We start from the raw sequence: 24,624 nt of genomic DNA, 5'->3' as shown, positions 1-24,624 counted from the left end.
TTTTTGCCAAATATTACGACTGAAAAATCATGTGGAGTAATTCTATTCCTGGAACAAAACTTTACATTTTGGATGTTGGTATTTCATTAGTTGATCTTGCTGAACCAGCGACTGGTTTGTTACGTTCATCCCAGATACTGACACCATCGCAGGCACAAAACATTTTGGCATTTTCAAAGATTCCTGCAGAACGTGCAATTATGCCACAGCCAACTCTAAGAAATAAAAAAGAAAAAGGAAATTAATGATTTCAAAACAAGAAAAATGCTGTAAAAACTGAAAGATTTGATTTGACCGATTCTAATAAATTCATGTTCAAAAGTATTTTAAGATTCATAATTTGTATTTTTATGCTCATCTTTTTTAATTTTTTTTTTTACAATGGAGTAACCACTTATCAAGGCCCAAAGGTCACTCAAGGATAAGGGTTAATGAATGTAAGATAGTGCAGTAATTGTTACTGGTGCAGACTGGGTAGAATTTGGATTATTTAAAGGGATGACTCAATAAGAACTTGTTTACATTGGACTTGAAGGCTACCATATTGTAATCGTCCGAGTGTTATTCTCACATATTGTAATCGTCCGAGTGTTATTCTCACATATTGTAATCGTCCAAGTGTTATTCTCACATATTGTAATCGTCCGAGTGTTATTTTCACATTGCAGCCAATATAGTGTCTGAGCTTTAGATGCCTCTTTTTAAATACAAGAATCTTCATGCTAAAGCTACCACAACCAACGTAACAAGAAAAAATCCTTGTAAATTAATTAAGAAAGAGAATTAAAACTGAATAGAAAAAGCGAAAGTATGATTGACGTCTCTCATGTAGCTTTTTCGGCCCCCACCCCAGCCAACATTGAGAGTGAAAATTCTATGATTGACATGAGTTTGAAGCCAATTTTTACAGCTTGATGCCCTTCCCAACACAACCCCTCCAAGGGGATGGGTATTTTGTCAGAACACCATTTCATCATCGTTCTTTGCAAATTGGAGGAATGTGCTTGTTCTTTGTAAAAAAAAAAAAAAAAAAAAAAAAAAAAAAAGGCATCATAAAATAAAAAAAACAGATGAGCCCAACAGAATAATCAAAATGATTTAATAAATATTATATTTTACTTTAAGTTAATTGTTAATGATGCTTGATGGGATTTTCCTACACAAAAATGATTTTTTAATAGTTAAACATTATTCAGAACCTTGTAAATCAAGTGGAGTCTTTTGAAGTTTACTTAATCGAAGAAAACTGTTTGAAATCATAACAAATTTGAGAAGACTGTTAATTTAGAGAATTAAATTTTCAATGTGAACTGCAAAACAGATGATGCTTTATTATACAGATTAGTAAAAATACGTACGTAGGACACTCGTAAATATTGCTGCATCAGATTTTATCCATATTTGTTGCATTACGCTTCTTGCATACAAACTGGTTATCATCTCGCAATCTCTAATTCAACTGCACTTCTTTTATAACCAAGCCTTATAAGTACCACAAAAAACAAATATTTTTAAAAATGCCCACAGCTCGTTTCATAAACTGAGCAAGGGGAACATTCTTTCCTGCAAACTTTTGAACACGTCAACCATTGATCATCCATTTGTTCTTGGAAAGATTCGCTTTCTTCCATAGAATTCCTTAGAAGTCTAATAGAACTCAACAGAACATGACCACTTAAAAAGCAGACAAGTCTTGTTTTCAAATCTTACATATGTCAAGCAAGTTCTTTTTTTGTACTTTTCATTTGTTCATTTGTTGCAGGATTGTTCGATTTAATATGGTTGAAGAGACATAACTCTGAAAGGTATTGCACCAACAAGTTGCATAAGCTCTTATGAATATAATTAACAATGTAAGTGCACATTAAGTAAATTAAAGCCACAACACTAATAAAAGATAAATCAAAGCAAAATAAAAAGTTTGATTTAAAAAATATAAGAATTTAAAATAAAGAATGATAAGTATTTATCTTCACTAAGAAAATTATTTTTCATTAAACGCTACAAAACATGGCTGTCCTATTTTTGATGAAAACATTCAATATGTTTTTGTATACAAGATAAATAAAGCAACTTTATCCTTACCTTTTTCTTCATACATGTTTAAAAAATATTTTCTAGTCCTACCCTGAAGATATAGAAATGATGGAAACGAAAATCTGACCAATACTCAATGTAAACAAGAACATCCAACATTAACTCAACACAAATCATGACGACTGAGTTTAACATCAATAACAATCAGCAACAGCTGACCGACTACTATAAAAAGGCATTTTGGATACTCAGCCTCTTCATGGTGCTGTCACATGGTGATGGTGATAACGACATCAGTAGCAGCAGTACCAGAGAGATGATGATGGCTAAGTGGTTAACGACACAGACTGATAACCTGGATGTGCCAAGATCAAATCCAGTTCATTCCACAGAAACACTTTCACTTAGGGATGTTGGCAACCTTGACATTGATCATTCTTGTAAGTATTCAATTTCTTTCTAGAAAGAATTCTAACTAGAAAGATATCACAAAACGAATGTCAACAAATATCCTGATTTCTTGAATGAACGAATGATGCTCAACAACAGTGGCAGTATCAAATTTTAAATTTTGCGATATTACAACATGGTGACCAGATCGGCAACAACTAATAGCGAATCTCAAGAAGATGATAACGAAATACTGCAAGTCGACTCCTAATGATTATAGGATGTATGAACTACAAACACTTTCCTTTTCTCATTACACCCAAACCGCTTTAATTTGTTGTTACACAAATTCCTTTTCTTTGCTAATAGGAGTCATACGCATTAGTCGACACTTTTGTTACTTCATTACCAGAGATGCCATAACATTACAGTCATGTTTAACAATATTTTTTTAGACTTACATCGGAAAGTATAATTTCAAAAAGAAAAAGAAAATTTACCTGCGAGTTTTGCCAAAATCAAGAGAATTTAAATCGCCTTCATGAATCACAATTGAACGGCCAATTACTTCCCAAAGTTTAAGGTTATTCATTTCTTTATAAAATGTTGCTCGTCCATCTTGAGCAGCATCAACTGTCTGAATATTTCCAGCAGCTACCTATTAAAGAACAATAAAAAGGTACTAGAGATAAATGCATCAGCACAATACTCCATGTTTAAATGAATGGTGGCTTTGTATAGATGCAAGATTAATATATAATAAGTATAGATGAGATTAAAAAAATTCATTTTTAAAGCTTTTTATCAAAGAATTTCAATATAAATACAAGATGTCTCAAAATAATGAACTTAATGTTTAATTGAATGCCATCTGCCTTGGGTTGCACACTAAAATTAGAATACAAATATAGTTTTGTTTAGTATCAGAAGGCCATCCTCACAGGCATTACCTACTTTTTCAGGAAAGAGAATTGGTTTATTGCCAGTTACCCAAGACACTCTTACCAGGGAATGCACACAACACTACAAAGTGTTCCTTTTTTCTATTACATCCAGGTTTTTGTGATAAAGAAAAGTGAATGATGATATTCACTGCTCATACTTATATCGTTTCCATGACAACTCATCTGAAATAATGATGTCAGCTACACAACTGTTGCAAGTCAAAATTTACCGAAACAACCTCCTGATAAAATTATGTCCAAGATGACACCATGCTCTATAACAACTATGAAGGAAAAACGAACGTGGACATATTCAAGGCAATGACAGAATTCTTAAAAAATGACCTTCAGTCTGTAGGTGAATTGTGCCATAAATGAATGGTAACATTTACTGCTACTAAGACAAACCTACTTTCCTTTAACAATTACAAAAGAAACTTTCCAATTCCAAACTGCTAAAATAATAACATTAGCTAAGAGTTCATCATTTAAACAGTCACAGGCAACATGAATTGGAACAAACATGTTCAAGACATTGCCAAGACTGCTGCTAAAAAGGTGGCATCCCTCTAACCGTGCGAGAAAACTACTCGTACTTGATGTTTTTTTTTTTTTTATTGCAATTTTACCCCAAACAAGGCACATTGCCACTTTGGTGTAGGGGGCTACTATCAGGGGCATAAGCTACAGGGGTACTATGTGGGGAGTTGGGCAGCAAGATATCTGTTCACATTATACTTGAACTTCTGCATGTCAGTATAGTTGGGGAAGCAGGAACTCAGAAGGGAATTCCAAAGTCCAGCGGTTCTGGGGAAGAAACTACTGGAGTAGAAAGCTCTCTTGCATCTAGGGAGCTCTACTGTGAAGGGGTGGGATTTTGCTGCTTGTTGGGTTTGTCGGGGGTATTTACGTTGAGGGGGCACAAGTGCTTGCAGTTCGTCAGAACATTCACCATTGAAATACTTGTAGAACAGGCAGAGGGATGCTACATTTCATCGATGGGACAGAGGCTGAAGATTTGATGACAGTTCAGGACCTATTAGGTTGGCGACTCTCTTTTGAACCCTGTCTAGGAGTAAGAGACTAGTAGCAGATGCACCAGCCCAAATATGACAACAATACTCCATACATGGGCGAATGGTGGCCTTATAGAGGTACAGGATACTTTCGGGTGTTAGTAGCTTTCTAGCACGGTAGAAAGAACCTACCTTTTTAACAGCGTTTCTGGCAATGCTCTCAATGTAATTTTTCCAACTCATGTTTCCTGTGAACGTTAGGCCGAGAAGTTTAAAAGATATACTTTCGGATAAAGATTCTTTGGCCATTGCTATTGGTGATAGAGAAGGTTCCCTGTAGTTATTGAAGGAAACAAGTTTAGTCTTAGCAGCATTGAATGTAACCATCCATTTTTTGTCCCCATTCCAATGCAGATCAGAGGTCATCCTCTAGTGTTTTTGCCATTTCTCTAGATATGTGTTCATTTGTTTTCCTGTTGTGTCGGTTATAGAGTGGTGTCATCAGCATATATACCCATCTCACAGACAATTTTGTCAGGGAGGTCATTTATGAATATTAGGAATAATAGAGGTCCAAGGATAGACCCCTGGGGCACTCCCGCACTTATATAATATTGTTTAGATATACGACCATCGATGACAACCTGGATTTTTCTCTTATCTAAGAAGGATTTAATTATGTTAAAGATTCTTCTAGTGATACCGTATGATCTGATTTTCCTGAGAAGACCTTCATGCCATACCCTGTCAAAAGCCTTAGATATATCTAGAGCTACCACTCTACCCTCCCCTACTTTGTCAAGTGAATGGTATATACGCTCAGAGATTACAGTTAGGATGCCTGCCTGCCATGGAACGGGCTTGCCTAAATCCATATTGTTGGTCGGTCAGAAGTTTAGCATCTGTAAGGTGATGGACTAGAGGTTGATTAATAATAGACTACAATATTTTGGCGAAAAGTGGGAGTAGGCTAATTTTTTTTTTTTTTTTTTTTTTTTTTTATTACATTTTCACCCCAAACAAGGCACATTGCCACTTTGGTGTAGGGGGCTACTATCAGGGGAAACATCTACTGGGGTACTATGTAGGGATTAGGGCAGCGAGATGTTGGTTCACGTTGCACTTGAACTTATGCATGTCAGTACAGTTGGGGAAGCAGTGACCTGGAATGGAATTCCAAAGTCTAGAAGTTCTGGGGAAGAAACTACTGGAGTAGAAAGATCTTTTACATCTAGGGATCTCTACAGTGTTGGGGTGGATTTTTGCAGCTTGTCGGGTCTGTCGAGGGTGTTCACGTCGTGGGGGCACAAGTGCTTGCAGTTCTTCAGAGCATTCACCATTATAATACTTGTAGAACAGGCAGAGGGATGCAACGTTTCGACGATGGGACAGAGGCTGAAGTTTAGATGCCAGTTTAGGGCCTATCAGATTTGCGACTCTCTTTTGAACCCTGTCAAGGAGCGAGAGACTAGTAGCCGACAGCTATATATATGACAGCAATACTCCATACATGGGCGAATAGTGGCCTTATAGAGGTACAGGATACTTTCGGGTGTTAGAAGTTTTCTAGCACGGTAGAGAGAGCCCACCTTCCTTGCAGCGGCCCTGGCAATGCCCTCGATGTAATTGTTCCAACTCATGTTTCCTGTGAACGTTAGGCCAAGGAGCTTGAGAGACGTACTCTCAGATAAAGAGTCGTTGGCCATTGCTATAGGTGGTAGAGAAGGTTTCTTGTAATTATTGAATGAAACCGGTTTTGTCTTGGTGGCATTGAACATTACCATCCATTTTTGTCCCCATTCCACTACTGATTGGAGGTCATCCTCTAGTGTTTCTGCCATTACTTTAGATATATGTTCATTTGTTGGGGCGGTAATTTACTGGGTCAATTCTTTCACCAGAATTCTTGAAAACTGGTACCACAGAAGCAGTTTTCCAACAGGCAGGTAAGCAAGATTCATTAAGGCATTTGTTGTAAAGTTTGGAGAGAACCGGCGCTACTTCGCGGAGCACTTTTTTAATAGCACAGTCGGGATGAGATCAGGTCCACATGCTTTTAAAGTGTCAAGATTTTTTATGATGGCATGCAACTGAGAAGGGGTGATTTCCAGATTGTCTAGTGTGGCGTCTGTCTTCAAAGGAAAGTCAGGGAGGGGTGGGGTGTGGAGTTGGAGGCGAACCGACTGGCAAGCATGTTACCCTTCTCGGTTGCTGAGCAAACAACCTCATGATTGTTAGATAGTGGAGGAATTGTTGATTGCCCATTATTTACTACACTGTTGTAGACTTTCCAGAAGTCACGGGTTCCTAATTTCTGTGCTTCGATGCATTTTTGGGTGGTTTCAGTAAATTCTCTCTTAGCTGTCGCTATTTCTTTCTTACAGTTATTTCTGGCTTCTATATACTTCTGTCTGTTTGAACTGGACTGATGTCGGTTAAATCTGCAGTATGCATGCTGCCTTTGTGCGATGGCAGCTGCACAACTAGAAGTAAACAATTGGAGAGTGGGTCTTGCTATAAAACTTCTGCGTGAGAACATGTGATTCAATTGCTGTTTTGAACCACTCAGTGGTCTCATGTCCGCACTGTTCAGAGGAAGTGAGATATTTCACCATGGGACGTCTCTGATGAGATCCCTGATGGCTTCCCAGTCAGCCTTTTTATATTATCTCGTTGTTTAGAGTAATGGCTCTTCCGTTTTGGCTCTAGAGGTTAGTGCAATTTCAACTATTATTACTACATGATCAGCATTTCCAAGTAGGCTGTGAGCATTCGTAATGAAATCATCGGGGACTGTGGTCAGAAACAGATGCGTGTTGTTCTTGCTAGTTCAGGGAAACGGGTTGGAAATGTAACCGTCTGTGATAGGGAATGAGATATAAAGAAGCTATGTGTTGTGCTACCAGCTGCGTCTGTAATTAGAAAATCCAAGCCAGTTGTTGTGGTGAATATTGAAGTCACCAAATACATGCACTTGTGCGCTAGTGTCGAGGGAAAGTGCTGTATCTATGCTGTCAGAGACTTTGTTTATTAAGTTAGTCCTGGGTTGAGGGAGAGCAGTAAAGAAAATTCTGTATCTTTAGAAAGCTGCCATTCACTTAAAGGTAGAGTATTGTTGCTAGATCTAGGCATTTATCTCTCGTTTCTCCTTCCTCTCAGATAGAAAAGTCCAAAAAAAGAGTCTCCAAATTAACAGATTCCGCATCATCAACCAAGCTCTATTCTTTGTCATTCACCACAAAGTTGCATCCCTGTGCCTGTTTGTATAAAAGAACCTACATTTTTAAACCAATAAAATATGCCCAAGTTTTCTTATATTTGTATATACAGTGTCCTGGCAAACCAGCTTCAGTTTTGCTGCTTTGTAATGATGTTTTTTTGCTTGCCATGCCACTATATATATATATATATATACACACACACTACCATTTTGGCAATTTTATAAGTTCCAAATCTCAGAGACTATTGATCAGAATTTAACAAATGAAGGCTTGTTGGAAAAGTAATGACCTGAATTTCTATATATTAGATTATGCATATGGTGTGTGTGTGTGTGTGTGTGTGTGTGTGCATACCTCCAAGAAAGGCCATGTTTGAAGTGAATGCAAAGGCTTATGAAACAAAGTGTGTCATTAGCAATTTACATGCCAAGTTTAGTTGAAATTTAACCAGTAGTTACTGAGAATAGAAAACACATCTTATTCTTATAAAGATGTATATTTTTTTATGTACGATAAGCAATAAAATACTTTCTCTTCAAATAAGACTTACCTTTTTATTGAAATTATCGATAATATCATAAACTCACCTTTTTATTGAAATTGTCGATAATACCATAAACATCACCACAACTGAAAATATAATTAAAATGTTTCAGCATCAAAAGAATATTAATTTAGTTTCACAAAAAAACAAGTTTTATGTCTTCAGAAATTATAGTTGTTCGCACTTACTACTCCAACCGCAGCCACCTTCGAAAATGAGTGAAATGTTTTACTTTGCTTTCCCCAGTGAATTGAACCACAACTAAAAGCTACTTTATTTTAATTTGACTAAGCCAAAAATTTTCCAAGGATAAAGACTTAAAGCTGTACAATGCATGCCAGCATGTAAAAACTGAATATGATGATCAACGTGTTAATAAGTTGGGATTAGAGGGTTGATCTACCTGTATTTGCCCTACAAAATTAATACAAAACTTGTGCCGATTTCTCGCATCAATGGTAAATTCAAAAGACCTTATTTGAAATTAATTCAACAATCCAATAGACACACCATCTTCGTTATATATTGCTTATATGTATGCGATATCAGTCCCAAAGTTAATTTATTTGCATATTGAATTTGAAAAAGGAGATTTTGTTAATCTATAAATTAATACTAGCGGGGAGTAACCGGCGTTTCCCGGGTGTTTAGAAGTGTGTGTGCTCGGGCGGAGGGGGGGGGGTAATCAAAACATAAGAATAAGCGAAGTAAATATTTTTAAATATTAAATAATTAAATATGTTATATAAAATAAATGTTAAAACTTTAAAAAATTGAAAAAACACAAAAACAACGTAAGGCAAACGAACGATGTTAAATGTAAAAATCGGAAGAACAAAAACAAAAAAAAGAAAACGCGAATGTAATGAAAAAAAAAAACAGAAAAACGAACGTTAAAACTTTAAAAAATCTGAAAATAAAAACAAACAAAAAACATAGAACGTGAAAAATGACTTAAATAACCCTGTTTCAATATTAAACCTTTAAAAATCAAAAAAAAAAAAAAGACATCTCACACCACGATTTGAACCCACAACCTTTAGATAATGAGGCAGCACTCTAATGAACTGAGCTAAGACGACGTTGACAAAATTAGGTCGTTTTTTTTTAATCTTTACACTAAATCATGTTCCGACGTCATTTGCGCATGCGTAGAAGCGAATTTGTCATGAGAGGACGGTTTTTGCTGACCCCTCCCTGATGACGTAAAGATAAAAGCTTTATCATTTACGACCTTTGATGTGTTGCCATTGATGGTCATGTCATCAGCATAGATGTCAACGAATGATTTAAGTATGTATTTTGGGAGATCATTGATGTAGATCAGGAAGAGTGTTAGGCCCAGGATGGACCCCTGGGGGACTCCAGCATTAATACTGTGGGCCTCTGATTTCTGCCCATCAACCACTACTCTTATGAACCTATCAGAGAGAAATGATTTAATGATTGAAAAAACATTTCCAGTAATACCATAGCTGGAAATCTTGTGAAGTAGGCCCTAATGCCATACCTTATCGAAGGCCTTCAATATGTCAAGAGCAATTGCCCTGGAAAGGAAACCTTTGTCAAGAGATTCACTAATCCTATGTGATATAACCGTAAGCACATCTGCTGTAGATTTTGCAGAGCGGAAACCATATTGCATGTCACTAAGAAGGTTGTTTCTGTTGAGGTGGTTGACTACTTCTTTATTTAATATGGATTCCAACAACTTAATCATGACACACAAGAGACTTATTGGTCTGTACTGAGAGGGAGATGACTTTTCACCTGAATTCTTAAATACAGGGTATACTGATGAGGCTTTCCAGGGTGTTGGAAAGCACTTCTCCTTAGGGCAACGCTTAAATAGTTTCGTAAGTATGGGGGCAAGTTCTGGTTGGAGCTTTTTCAGCACTATAACTGGAATGCCGTCAGGGCCAGTTGCTTTACTGGAATCAAGGTTCTTAATAAGCTTGGCAACATCACGCACAGATATTTGTATGTTGCATAGCGTGTCGTCTGTTATAGGAGGAAATACAGGGAGTTGATGGCCATCGTCGCATAGGGTAGAATTAGCTGCAAAGTTCTTGGCAAATAGTCTGGCCTTGTCTGATGCTGACGAGATGACCTCAGGTCCATTGATGATAGTTGGGATAGAACGCACGCTTCTGTTCAAGATCCTGTTTGCTATTTGCCAGAACTGGTGGGAACCAAACCGCTGCTCAGCTACTTTGGATTTAACAGACTGAGCATATAGCTCTCTTGCATGTTTTATTACTCTTTTACAGTGGTTGCTGGCAGTCCTGAAAGCAGCTTTAGTCTCAGTACATCTTTCATTTTTTTTATATATATAGATGATAGAGTGTGTGTTATTTTGAGTGTCATGCTTTTTTCTTCTGAGTGACTGTCGTTTAATTGTTATGACCTTCCATTTATTGCAATAAATAATTTGACCAAGAATTCTTCATAAGTTTTGGTTTCAGTTTATCCTAAAGGAACTCAAGTTATATATATATATATATATATATATATATATATATATATGAAGAAAAAAAAGTTTATGTATAAGTTTTGGTTTCGGTTCAAGCTGATGCACCCAAGTCATATGGATATGTTTTTTTATTTTTGAAATCACAACTTTATAATATATAAGAATCAATAGAAAATTGACTATAATACTATATACAAAATCTGCATGAATTAAACTATCATATTTAAGCGTATTTTACGACCAGGCTATTCCAGGTGTCCCTGCTAGCTTAGAGAAATAGCCTTGTTTAACTATTTCTGGACAAATATTTAGCATTTGAGTTCAAATGCTTCTTTGTTTCTACTTAATTTTACACCAGTCAGGATCTATTTTTAAATTACACGTGAAAAGGAAAGCCAAGTTTTTTTTTATTTTCCTATCTTTACACTCATATTTAGAGGATGGACAAATTTGTATTGATCTTATGAAATTTCTATGACTACAAAAAAATATTTGCATTTGAAGATGTTAGAAAACCAAATAATTAAAATAATTTTTTAACTTTCTGCGGTAAAATACTTTTAAAAACATCTTTTGGTGTTCTAATATTTTTCAATTAACAGAATAATGTTTTCAAATATGTGAACAAATTCCTATTTAAATCACACACATCAAAATTAAAACGACTGTCAACAAAATGAACTTTTGAACCGTTAGAAAAAAAAGAGGAAAAAATTTAAAAACTAACAAGGAGTCTCAAAAAAGATTTTAATTAATTAATAAAATATTTTATAACATTATTTGGTTTTCTCATTTGGTTTAATATTTTTAAATTAACCTTACAAAATAATTCTTCCAAAGATGTGCTTATTTCAGTGCAAAAATACAGAAAAATCTGTATATATATTCTCGTTATGAAACAAGGATGTAATTTTCCAAAAATTAGGTAAATTGATGAAGTTTTTTTTTTAATTACTTAAGAAAATCAAATTTTACAATTTTTAGCGATTAAAAAAATTTCAATTGTTTTGAATAAAAACAAAATCTCAGTAATCAAACTGCGTTGTTGCCCTTGAATTTAAAAACAAAATGGTGACGCCTCCTTTCTTCCTCTTAAAATTTGATTTTAAGTAAATAAAAAAAAATATATATATACTTTATCAATTCACACAATTTTGGAATATATCTCCATTCCGTGATAAGTACGTACATCATAAAGATTTTTCTGTATTATTTTTTGCTTTCAAGTGTAAATATGCACCAGAATTTCGAGTTAAAAAATATTTTGTTTCCTGTTCACACAAGAGTCATGAGGGAAACGTTTGTTTTTATATTTCAAGTAACAAACTTTGCAAAAGAATAGCAAGCTTGCGAAGAGAGCAACAGCAGTAGCCAAAAAAGTTACATATGCAAATTAGAAAGTGTGCGTGACAAGAAAAAGAGACAAACGCCAGCACATGCTTAGGGCAGGAGAAAATGGAAATGCAAAGTCGAGGATAAAAATGGGCCGACTGTGGCCGGCATGTGGTCGGAGGAAGAAGAAAACTGTACGTACAGGTGAGATGCTTTTGTGATGTTGATATGAGAAAGTACCGGTAATAAAAGTTTGTGTTTAAAAAAAGAAAAAATGCCGATTCAGATTTTTGTTTATTTGCTTTATTTGTTTGTCCATTTGCAACGGAACGACTACGTTACAAAATGGGAATAGGAGAAATCCAGAAAGCAAAACAATCTGTGACATTATTGCAATTTCTGAACATGTACAATTACACGTGATTGTACGACTATTCGAAAGCAATCAATTTACCTGTTACATTCATCAGTTATGTCACCCAGTTGATGAATACACACTGTATTTTTACCAGGTGTTAATCCATCGAGTGTTCCTTCAATAATACATGACTCTGGAGTTGACTGCACCATTCGAATAACACCTTTCACCTTATTACCAGTGTCGATGGCAGCTACTGCAGCACCAAGGTGATTTTCTTTAAGAAATAAACAGGAACTATTAAGAAAACAGCTTTAGAGTAACTTTAACATTTGTAAAATAAATAAAATGATCACTAATCATGCAATTACCATTATACAGAGAGTATAAAGAAATTAAAGCTGTATTGAAATATGTTATAATCTGTAAGATACAGTGTGTCTATTTAAAATCTTTGAAATTCATAACAATTAGAATTCATGGTTTAAAATAAAGAAATACATAAAATCTGACTGCATAATCAGAAATTTTACATAAGAGTACAAAGTTTTATAAGAATAGCTTAAAAAATAAATGGTGGCAAAATTACTAAATTTTTTTTTAAATGATGTGGTCTGTATTTTGGCTCACATTTTTCCAAGGATTATGAAAAGAAAAATGTCCAATAAATATCACATATTTCGGCACTTTATGTTCTAATAACTTTTGAACCACTAATGGTATTTGCATAATTTAAACAGTTTGGAAATTTTTTTTTTTTTTTTTTTTTTTTTACACAGCTCAATTACTGTTGCATATTTGGGTGCTGAACCTGTGTTGCATTTGAAGGTTCTTGACAAATTGCAGAAACGTATCTGTAAATTTGATTGGTTCACACACTTCTTTAATGCAACCTCTTTCTCACAGACGTGATGTTGCTAGTCTCAGTCTTTTCTACAAATACTATTATAGCATATGTTCCTCAGAATTGTCTCATATTCTCTGCTTCCTTTGTTCCCAGCTCGTTTGACTCGTTGGTCTAGAGCTCTCCATCAATTCATTGTTTTTCATACGTCATTATAATACAGCTTTATATTCCAGTAGGTTCTTTCCAAGGACTGCAAAGTGGTGGAACTCTTTTCCTGCTCACTGTTTTACTCCTACCCACACCCTTTTCAAGACTAAGGTTAATAGTCATCTCCTGTCTTTGCAATAATCATATTGCGTTCTTATTAGCTCCTTACATCAAGTGGCTTTGTGCCTTGTCTCAAGCGATTTCCATAAAAGAAAAACAAATTAAACCAAGTTGATATAATAATTAGTCATTGAGAAACAAGTCAACTTATAAGAGGGGATAAAGTAGAAGTATGTAGTGAACGGAGTACCAAAAGGAGAAAAGAAGATGAAGTAAGAGGTAAGTATTAAGAGGCAGTGGCTGAACATGCAAGGAAAGAAAGGGGAGGTACTTATAAATATCAAAGAACACATGGTAGAAAGAAATAAAGTCTAAAATAAAATACAACATAAAATTAAAATGCTTCATTAAAACTTGTCTGATTTTAAGATTCAAGAATATTCTACAAAGATTTAAATTTTTCAACATTTGGCATCATAACAAAAACAATCCTGTTTGAAAATAATTTTTAAAATACAATAATGGTTGATCTCAACTATCATTTAATGTTTCAAACTTTTTTTTTCTTTCTATCATGTGCTTTTATAAATGGGAATAAAAGGGGGGAAAAAAAAAAAAAAAAGAAAACAGTTATCCATGCCAAACTCCATTAATAATAGTTTATTCGAGTAAAGTCCAATAAACATAATAAAAGACAAATAAGTTATGTCGGGGAAAGAAAATAAACTTGGTTTGGAATTAATATAATTTTTTAGGGATGAGAAAAATACAAAAATATCAATAATATAGGTCATAAAGAGGACAGTGTTCCTGTTTGTGGTAAAAAATGGTTTGGATGAGTAAAACATGTTCATAAAAAATAGCATGTAGATGGGAAATGAAAATGTCTTGAAATGGATTTAACAAATTTTCTTGGGAATTGAAACAATTCAAAGATTACTGAGATTTAGGGAAAACATGTTGGAAATTGAAGAGGAGATAAAATGATTTGGATTCCATCAACATGATAATCATTGGCAGAATTCAAAAGTTTAAGACTAATATCTCAAAATGAAGATTTGTTTTTTACAAATATATATTCCTAGAATCTTTGCTCTTGTCTGTGATTGAAAAATATGTAAGCTTATTTATGGCGCTGTACTTGGAGAACTGAAGAGTTAATCCTTTGCAGCAAAACCAGAATTGTCAGATGACAAACTGTCAATTCATTTCCCGACATTAGTTGGGTATCCTGCTGATTTCTTTGGACATAGTGATTATGTGGCACTCCAATGAAAGGTCAGGATGGTCTTTCGTGTGAAAAAAAGATTTTATTTTTTTAGAAAATGCCTCAAAGGCTTAGGGAGAGACTGATATCTACACTGACATAGTTGGTAGCATCACACATAACTTTTCTATATCCCATTCCTTGACACAGACAGTAATGTTCCTGACCAGTCTCTCAGATCTTCAGGACCAGCAAACCTCACTTCTGAATCTCTCGGGAATGCTGATCATGCTGTGATAATAATAGACATCACCCTAAACACTCAACCCAAAGTTGAAGAGCCACTGCTTAAAATGACAAAAGCTGACTGGGACGCCATCAGTGATCACATCAAAGATGCTCCATGGGGAAACATTTTCTTTTCCTGCTGAACAGTGCACAAATGAGACTACTGAATGGTTTAAAGTGGTGATTGAAGCACATGTTCCCACATGTAAGTTATATAACAAACCCCACTCTCCCTAATGGTTTACTTCTACTTGCGCATCTGTTATTACTCAAAGGCAACATGCATATTGCAGATTTATCCGACATAAATCCAGTACAAATAGACAAAAGTTTATAGAAGTTAGAAGTAATTGTAAGAAGGAAATAGCCACAGACAAGAGAGAATATACTGAAACCATCAGAAAATGCATTGAAGTGCAGGAATTAGGAATTCGTGACTTCTGGAAAATCTACAACAGTGTAGTAAATAATAGGCAATCAACAATTCCCCCACCACTATCCAACAATTTTTAACGTTTTCCCATGGCAACCGAGAAGGCTATTCTGCTTGCCCATTGGTTTGCCCCAAACTCTACTTTGGACCCAGTAAATACTCTCTCCCAGATTTTCCTCTACGGACAGAAACCACACTAGATGATCTGAAAATTACCCCATATTATAAAAAACCTAGACTACTCAAAAGCATATGGACCTGATCTCATCCCGGCTATACTATTAAAAAATACTCTGCTGGGGTTGCTCCAGTTCTCTTCAAACTTTGCAACAAATAATTTAATGAATCTTGCTTTTCTGGCTGCTAGAAAACTGCTTCTGTGGTACCAGTTTACAAGAAGTCTGGCAAAAGAACTGACCTATTAAATTATCGCCCCATTAGACTTCTTCTTTTCACCAAAATATTTAAGTCCATAATTAATCAAGATCTAGTCCACCACCTCACAGTTGTTAAACTCTTGTCAAACCAACAATATGGATTAGGCAAGTCCAGTCTACTGCAGATATCCCAACTGTAATCTCTGAACATACATACCATGCACTGGATAAAACGGGGGAAGCTACAGCAGTAGCCCTAGATATATGTAAGGCCTTTGACAGGGTATGGCATGATGGTCTTTGCATGAAAATCAGATCCTATGGTATTACTGGACGAATACTTAACATAATTAAATTCTTGTTTAAATAAGAGAAGAATCCAGGTTGTCCTTGATGGTCGTACATCTAAACAATATGATATAAATGCAGGTGTATTTCAGAGGTTGATTCTTGAACCTTTATTATTCCTGATATTCATAAATGCCCTCCCTAATAAAATTTTCTCTGTGATGGATATATTTGCTGATGACACCAAGCTCTATAACAAACGTGAGAAAACAGATGAACACGTATTCAAGGCAATTGCAGAAACTCTGGAGGAAGACCTTAATGGGGACAAAAATGGATGGTCACATTCCACCAATTTACTATTAAAAAACTTGTAAAACATGCAGAGAGATGCAACGTTTCATCGATGGACAACGGTTGAAGCCTAGCTGATATTGCAGGACCTAATAGGTTGTCGACTCTCTTTTGAACCTTGTCTAAGAGAGACACTAGATGCAGATGCACCAGCCCAAACATGACAATACTCATTACATGGGTGAATGGTGGCCTTGTAGAGGTATATGATACTCTCAGGTGTAAGTAGCTTTCTAGCACAGTAGAGAGAGCCCACTTCTTTGCAGCAGCCTTGGCAATGTCCTCAATGTATCTGTTCTAACTCATTTTCCTCGTGGACATTCAGCAGAGGAGTTTCAACAAAGTACATTCAGGTAATGTATCATTAGCCATGGCTATTAGTGGTTGAGCAGGATTCTTGTAATTATTAAAGGAAAGAAGTTTAGTCTTGGCAACATTCAATGTTACCATCAATTTTTGTCCGCATTCCACTACAGATTGGACGTCTTCCTCTAGAGTTTCCGTCATTTCCTTAGCTAAGTGCCCATTTATTTTCCCCTTGTGCCTGTTATAGAGCATGATGTCATCAGCAAATATACCCATCTCTAAAACAATTTTATCAGGGAGGTCATTTATGAATATTAGGAATAATAAAGGTTCAAGGATAGAACACTGAGGTACGCCTGCATTTATATCATTGTTTAGATGTACGACCAAGGACAACCTGGATTTTTTCCTATTTAAGAAGGATTTAATTATGTTAAGTATTCTTCCAGTGATACCATATGATCTGATTTTCTCCAAGAAGACCATTGTGTCATACCCTGTCAAAAGCCTTAGATATATCTAGGGCTACAGCTCTAACCCCCCCCCTGCTTTGCCCGGTGAATGGTATATACAGAGATTACAGTTAGGATATCTGTTGTGGAATGGGCTTGCCTAAATCCTTATTGTTGGTCGGTCAGAAGTTTAGCAGCTGTAATTTTATGTTTATGAAAGTATAAAAATAAAAGTATTGAAATCAAAATAACAAAATTTCAAACATCACTTTAAAAAACATATCCAATACATAATATTCCCAAAATAGTTTTAAAAGATTGTTAAAAATGTTTTCAATAATTCTTCAAAAAAAAAAATTGGAAGTATATTAGCTGACTATAACCCAATTTGGAATATAAGGACCTTATCTTTTTGTCTCTTCAAAACGGTTATGCAACAGTTTTCTTTAAAATCTTTTATATTATCATTAAACCCTTTGATATTTTCTCGGACTGGCTTGGTAGGGGTTGCGGACAAGGCAGTACCACATCATATGATGCTCTTCTCTTATTTGTAGATAGTTTGTCAATTTTGTAACATTCTCTGCTATTAATTTGACTCATTCCTGTTTTGAATGTCTTCCACTGGATTCATGCTGCTTTTGAATAAGGAGGTGAGGACTTTAGAAGAGAGGATTTACATGCCAACAGCTGGAGGGGGGGGGGTTATTCTTCAGCTTGAGGCAAGATGAAGATGGTAAATAATACAATGCCATGTTTGTATTATTTTGATTAATCAAACAATTATTCTCATCTTGGGTGTTATCAGCACAACGTTTCGGTCGCTGTACCCTGCGACCTTCTTTGGATGTTGAATACATGTTGCCTTTTCTCTACTAAAGAAAAGAGATTAGCTCTGCATTGCAAGAATTTGAACCGGGTGTTGGAGGGTAGGTCCATAGATCATGAAAAAAGTTGAATCTTCAGGGGTCACTTAAGATATTTTTTAGGGTTTTCCTATGAATCAATTTTTCGGGATATTTATGCTAATTGTTAATATTGGTGAAAAAAATGTTTTACAAAATAAAGGATTGATACCTACATGTATTTTCATTTAAAAAAAAAAAAATAATAAGGGAGACAACTCTAAGGGAAGAAGTTTTTTTTTGTAAAGTTACCTCCCTTGGTTGGGCATATGTTTTGTCTTTTCTTCTTTTTCTCCTGTGAATTTATAATTAGGGAGATCCAAATGTGATTAAGTTCTATGCTGCGACGGCTAATAATAGTGTTATATTTCACCATATGTGTCGCCTCTAAGTTTTCTGATCCGTCATCTTTCTTCTGCATCCAATATTTTGACATCATCCCACATTGGGGAATGGTTACTCCCCTCGCTCCACACATGTTCAGCTAAGGCTGATTTTTCGATTTCTCCACATGTGACAGCCCTTCAGTGTTCTTTTAGTCTTACTTTGATGGGCGGCATGTTTCACGTTTGTAAAGTCTCGCACATTTAAATGAAATCGCATAAACGCAGTTTTTTGTCAGGAGTTTTTCAGTCAGGGGTTTTACATGCCTCAGGTATTTTCACAGTGTTGAGTTACTCTTAAACATTGTCCTAATATCATCTCGACTGAATATTTTTTCATTTTTTTCGGATAGGCCCTTCGAGTATGGCGGGCAGAACGTGGTGGGTTTTTGAGTGGTGTCTCTTGATGTTTGATCTGGATTTTCTGGATCTAATGTAATGCTATCTGGGTAGTTGTTTCGATGAAGAGTTGTCCCTAGACTGGCTATCCCCTCCTGATATGTAGCGTTGTTATGACATATTGTCCTCGCTCGATGTTGTAGGCATTGAACTATACCTTTCTTCACAGGGAAAAAAAAACAAAAAACATATGCCCAGTCAAGGGAGGTAACTTCAAAAAAACTTCTTCCCTTAGAGTTGTCTCCCTTTGCATTGTGATTTTTTTTTTAATGAAAATACATGCAGGTATCAATCCTCTGTTCCGGAAAACATTTTTTTCAATAATATTAACAATTAGCATAGATATCCCGAAAAATTGATTCATAGGAAAACCCTAAAAAAATATCTTAACGACCCCTGAAGATTCAACTTTTTCCATGTAATTGCCATGCTTAAATGCTTAAAAGAAGAACAAATATAATAGTTTTGTTCAAGCTCGTTCTCATGTCAAACCACGATTCGAGCACGTTCTCATGTCAAACCACGATTCGAGCACGTTCTCATGTCAAACCACGTTTCGAGCACGTTCTCATGTCAAACCACGATTCGAGCACGTTTTTCTAACAAACCATAATTCGAGCCCATTTTTCTAACAAACCATAATTCAAGCTCGTTTTTCTTACAAACCATAATTCAACCTCGTTTTTCTTACAAACCATAATTCAAGCTCGTTTTTCTTACAAACCATAATTCAAGCTTGTTTTTCTAACAAACCATAATCCCAGCTTGTTTTTATATCAAACCATAATTCAAAGAAGACTTAGGACGTATAAAAATATAATGGTATCTCATTTTGTTCAGTTGCGGCAAATGAGTAGAATCAGTGAATGCAGTGGAGGATGGACAGGGTCTGACAGAAGTTAACTTTCAAAACTCATTTGCCAGCTGTTTTACATTAATCCTAATTCAATCTTATTAATGCAGTTAAAACATAAACGTTAAATGTTGCTTAGTTTAACAATCGAGCAGAAAATGATTACCAGCTTTGAAGCGTATGGACTATTCTGCATGTCCGCCACTGGAATTTTTGTTTGTAGTTGATTTTTTATTCGTTTGCTCATGAGGAATACAACTACGTTAAGACAAATGAATTGAGAAAAATAGGCAGTTACATTTTTGATAGCCCAGAGAGAATGTTGAAGCTAAGATTGCCTGTGTTTACCGTGATGTTTTTGAAGAGGAATTTCATTAATTTCCTAATGGGATTACATGATATAGCGCTTTTGGATACCTACGCATCCTTAACTATCATGCTCATTCTAGGATTTTGCAATGTAACCACATCCTTTATGGCACATGGTTTCTAGCTATGTAGTGTTTGTTTATTTCCCCTAGTGCTTCTGCAGGTGTCTGCATCAAAAGCCAGATGTTTTTTATTTAGGTGTTTCTGTGTCAGCAGTCAAATGTTATCTCTTGTATCCCAAAAAAGGTATTTCAAAAATTCCCTACATCGTAAGTAAAAGTTTTTAGTAAAATATGTATATAGTCAAACAAGTAAAATATTAAAAGTTGATGTAAAGTGAGACAACTGACCTGAATTTGTCATCCCAAAACCTTTCAAGACTGCTTGTCGGCCAGTGCTTTCTATCAATTCCTTCAACTTTGACACGGGCAAAGTTGAATTAATTATCACTTGTTGATTATTAAGATTTACATTAAATGAATCAACACCTTTGAAAACAAAAAGAAATGAAAATCAAATTTGAAAATGAATAAGTATACACAAATATTTGTTTCCTAATGCATATTTTATTTATATATTTTAATTACACAAAATGCATGTTAAAATATTCCTTAGTTTTGGGATTAAAATATTTAAAAAATTTTTTAATAAAACTTCCATTTTAATTGTTTTAGCCATGATTTGTAATGAATTCATTAAACAACCAATTCTCTTACGAAATGTCTTTCTCCTATGTTGCTTCACAACTTCCTCTTATTTCATGTGTTTTCCATTTCTCTCACTTTAGTTTCTCCTTCACTTTTTAGATGTCATCTATCATCATCAGATTTGGTTCAACATCTATTTTACTTTCTACTTGTGACGGCATTCACCTGACGTGGGTTGAGCTGGCTCCAAGTGAATTCGTCACGGCATGGTTAAGATGTGTCTACTGCAGACTCCTCAGCATAGTTCAACCACAATTTTATCATCACATACTGAAGATGCAAAAGCCAGTCATGTTTTGACTGTTGCAAGCCATATCCTCAGTTGACCACCACTCTTCCTGCGCCATCCTGTTAGCAGTGTTGGTGCTATTGCCTTGTGAATCGGGTCAGTTGGTGGATGAAGAGCATGCCCAAGCCATTAGAATCTCCTGATAGGAATTTCTTCCTCAAGTCTGGGAAGAATTGTCTTCTGTTTTCCTGCTTTCCGGCTGACTACAATATGGTTGTCTTCAAGTCTAACATAAATAAGTTCTTGATGAGCCGTTCCATATAAGTTATCAAATTTACCAAATTTTCATTACTAATGATTACTATATTGTCCAATTTCTACTGTACACTCTTTAACCCTTATCCTTGAGTGGCCTCTTGGCCTTGATAATGTGGTGATGCCTATGTAAAAAAAAAAAAAAAAAAGAAAAAAAAAGCTTACATCCTGTGTGGATTGTAGCTTTTGGGACATGGTCAGAGATATGTATACCCAAGAATGTGCAAAAGACACCACCAATCAAAGACTTTTAGCCTTTAAATGTCAACTACTCACAGGAGCCAGGTTTCGCACCTATAGAGAAAGATTTTACATTCTGTTTTTGATGGCTTTTAGAAATTGACTTCCGAACTAACCTATCTCTGATCAAATCTTCATCCTTTTTTCACAAATCCATACCACTTCATCCCATCTTTTCCTTGGCCTTCTTCTACCAACTGACCTGGCTACTAACTCAAGAACTCTCATCTTTCAAAGTGACCTTACCAATATAGTCTCCATTTTACACACATCTCCGTATATTGTTCACATTTAATATTCCTCTGAGGCCGTCAGTCATTAAGACTCATATGTCCATCGTATAATTCTTATACCATTTCTCTCCATGCAACTCATGTCCTGAACCTTCATTAGTTTCACTTTCATACATCATCTAACTACTTGCCAATACCCGATAGATTTTTTCTTAACACTAGTAATGCTCTGTTGGTTAATAATGGCAGACTTAAACTTATTCAATCCACTGCTAACACTTGCAACAACACTAGCACCTGTTCCTCCTTGTGCTCCATGGTATTACCAAGATAACAAAACTTCTGAACCTCGATAGCTTCACACCAAAATTCTTTTTGTTATTATTGTACTAAATCTGAGTCAACATGTTTGATTATACTTTAGACACAAAGAGAAAAAAAAACAAAGTCAAATATTTATGAATAATGAAATCGTTGTGTCATGTTCAAGTGCACTACATCAAAATTGCACACATGATGGATAGTATGACGTATTGTCAGTGTACGAGTTATAATATACATGTGCTTTCTGACTGAATTCAGGAAAATAGTGTCAGCATTTTATAGAACGCACTTTTTTCTTGGCACTATCCTCATTTGGACTGTGATGATACCTTTTTACAGCCAGAATAGTTTTTATATTATTTCCATCAACATTAACTTTGAGATAATCTCACCAGTGATAGAAATCAAGAGAGGGAGTGATGATCTGGTTAGTGTAGGGTCATTCCATGTCAAAACACCAGCAAAAAAAATTGAAATCTGCACCCACAGACACCAAATTACTTGAAATTTGGCATAAATATTCCCCTTCATGAGTTAGGAAAATTTGCCAATTATTTTAACCCCATACCTGGTAGAAAATAAAATTTTGCTCACGAAAAAACGTATCCTTCAAATCATCAATTTTCTACCTATGTAGCTTACGGTTAGTCTAGAGAAAATATGTCCTATTTAATTTTCATAATATTTTTTTTCTAGCATCTACTCGTACTATGGCTGCTTACGTTCTCAAAAAAATTCTTGCAATGCAAAGTCAATGTTTTTGTATTATATCGGGTGACAACTTCCATGATGTGGCATTTGTTTATATGGTACAGAAAAACATTATCAAGGTGATCAAGGCTAATTTGCCAAATGTGAAAAGTATTAAATATTTTACAGTGCAGCATAATACAAGAATTATAAGAACTTTGCCAATTTGTGCAACCATCAAAAAGATTTTGGATTTGATGCAAAATGGAAGATTTTGGATTTGAGGCAAAATGGAATTTCATTGCAACTAGTCATGGTAAACAACCATGTGATGGCATAGGTGGGACAGTGAAAAGGATAGTAGTAAAAGAATGTCTACGAAGACCAAATTCCAAACAAATCCTTTCAACAGAAACTATGTTTGAATACTGAAAATCTACAACTGACGGAATCAAATTCATTTTGATTAAAAAGGAGGAAGTTGAGGAAGCAAGAAATCTCACAATTAGATTTGAAAATTCATCTACAGTTCCAGGGATAAGAAGTTTTCATCAATTTATTCCACTCGGCAGAAATAAAATAGCCATGAAACAATGTAGTGAAGATGGAAACTATGAATTGATATATGACTTCTCTATTAGTATTGAAAAAAAAACAAAAAAAAACAATAAAATTTTTTCAGAATGTTTGTTGCAAGTATGACTAGAAATCAATGTGGAAAATAAGGACTTGCTGATTAAGTTCATGCATCCAGCTCTTCCTTCACATTCATTTTACTGGAAAGAGGATTTTAAGGATATATGCTTTGTGACATTATACACTATTGATGTCCGCAACACACCAAATGGTAGAGCTTATCATTTCTCCAAAGTGGATAAATTATCTGTACAAAAAATTGTATACAAAACAATTTAATCTATGTGCACAGCATAGTTTAAAATTTGTATATTATTATCACTTTCTTGTAAATGAAAAAAAGTTTTAGATTAATGAAAATAACTTTTTGAAAACTTGTAAAAAATATAAATAAAATAATTTTTAAGTGATGAAATTGAAAGCATTACTTATGGATAAAAAAAATGTTTAGTGTCAATTACAAATATTCTAAGTTTTAAAAATTCACATGATTTAAAAAAAAAAAATAAAAAAAAAAAATAAAATTTTTGTTTCATGAAAATAATGAATTTTTTCTTTTAATTCAATCAGAAATAATTTCTTTCAATGTTTAATACCATCTACAAAACCTCTATAAAATGTTAATCCTAATGCATGAGTCAATGTTTATCACTTGTTGAAGACAATCTATCCGTACCATACAAAATGCAATATCTGCAAAATATATTTAAATTATTTTCTTTTTAAATTAACAAAGATTATCTTATTGAATAGTTTAAGAAATTACTTAACACAATATGAACATTTGAGGAGTTTGGGAGCATTAGGATGATTGTCTTTATCAATCTTTCACTGAATTACGGCACGTACATAGGAAAAAAACGATAAACTTCGCAGGGCCATATCTTCTAAAGTAGGCTAGAAACCCTCACAAAATTTTTTTTTGAGAACTTAAGCAGTCATAGTCGATGCTAGAAAAAAATATTATGAAAATTGAAGAGGACATATTTTCTTTAGACTGACCGTAAGCTACATAGGTAAAAAATTGATGATTTGGGGGATATGTTATTTGGTGAGCAAAATTTTATTTTCTACCAGGTATGGAGTTAAAATAATTAAATATTCAGATTCTACAGTCCCTAAATGCCCTTTCTACCAAATTTTAGAAATATTGAATAAGTGGAAGTATTTTTTTTAATTTTATAAAACACTAAAATTCTGTGATGTT

The 24,624-nt window shown here is 34.7% G+C and overlaps 1 protein-coding gene across 1 annotated transcript in view; it reads right to left on the bottom strand.

The window, feature by feature from the left end:
- LOC145266481 (copper chaperone for superoxide dismutase-like) overlaps window positions 1-24,624 on the bottom strand; it is a 35,402-nt gene continuing 10,778 nt past the window's right edge. The window contains exons 3-7 of the mRNA XM_080122202.1: window positions 20,394-20,531; window positions 12,412-12,592; window positions 8,196-8,238; window positions 2,928-3,085; window positions 1-215 (exon numbers count right to left, since the gene is read on the bottom strand). Of these exons, the coding sequence (XP_079978328.1) occupies window positions 62-215; window positions 2,928-3,085; window positions 8,196-8,238; window positions 12,412-12,592; window positions 20,394-20,531 (674 nt within the window). The 3' untranslated portion in view covers window positions 1-61. The remainder of the gene's footprint in view (window positions 216-2,927; window positions 3,086-8,195; window positions 8,239-12,411; window positions 12,593-20,393; window positions 20,532-24,624) is intronic.

Source organism: Euprymna scolopes, chromosome 4 (genome assembly GCF_053919585.1).
Source record: "Euprymna scolopes isolate OS-2025 chromosome 4, ASM5391958v1, whole genome shotgun sequence".
Lineage (NCBI taxonomy): Eukaryota > Metazoa > Mollusca > Cephalopoda > Sepiida > Sepiolidae > Euprymna > Euprymna scolopes.
The sequence above is the reverse complement of the archived record's forward strand: the minus strand, read 5'-3'. Positions and strand labels throughout refer to the sequence as shown.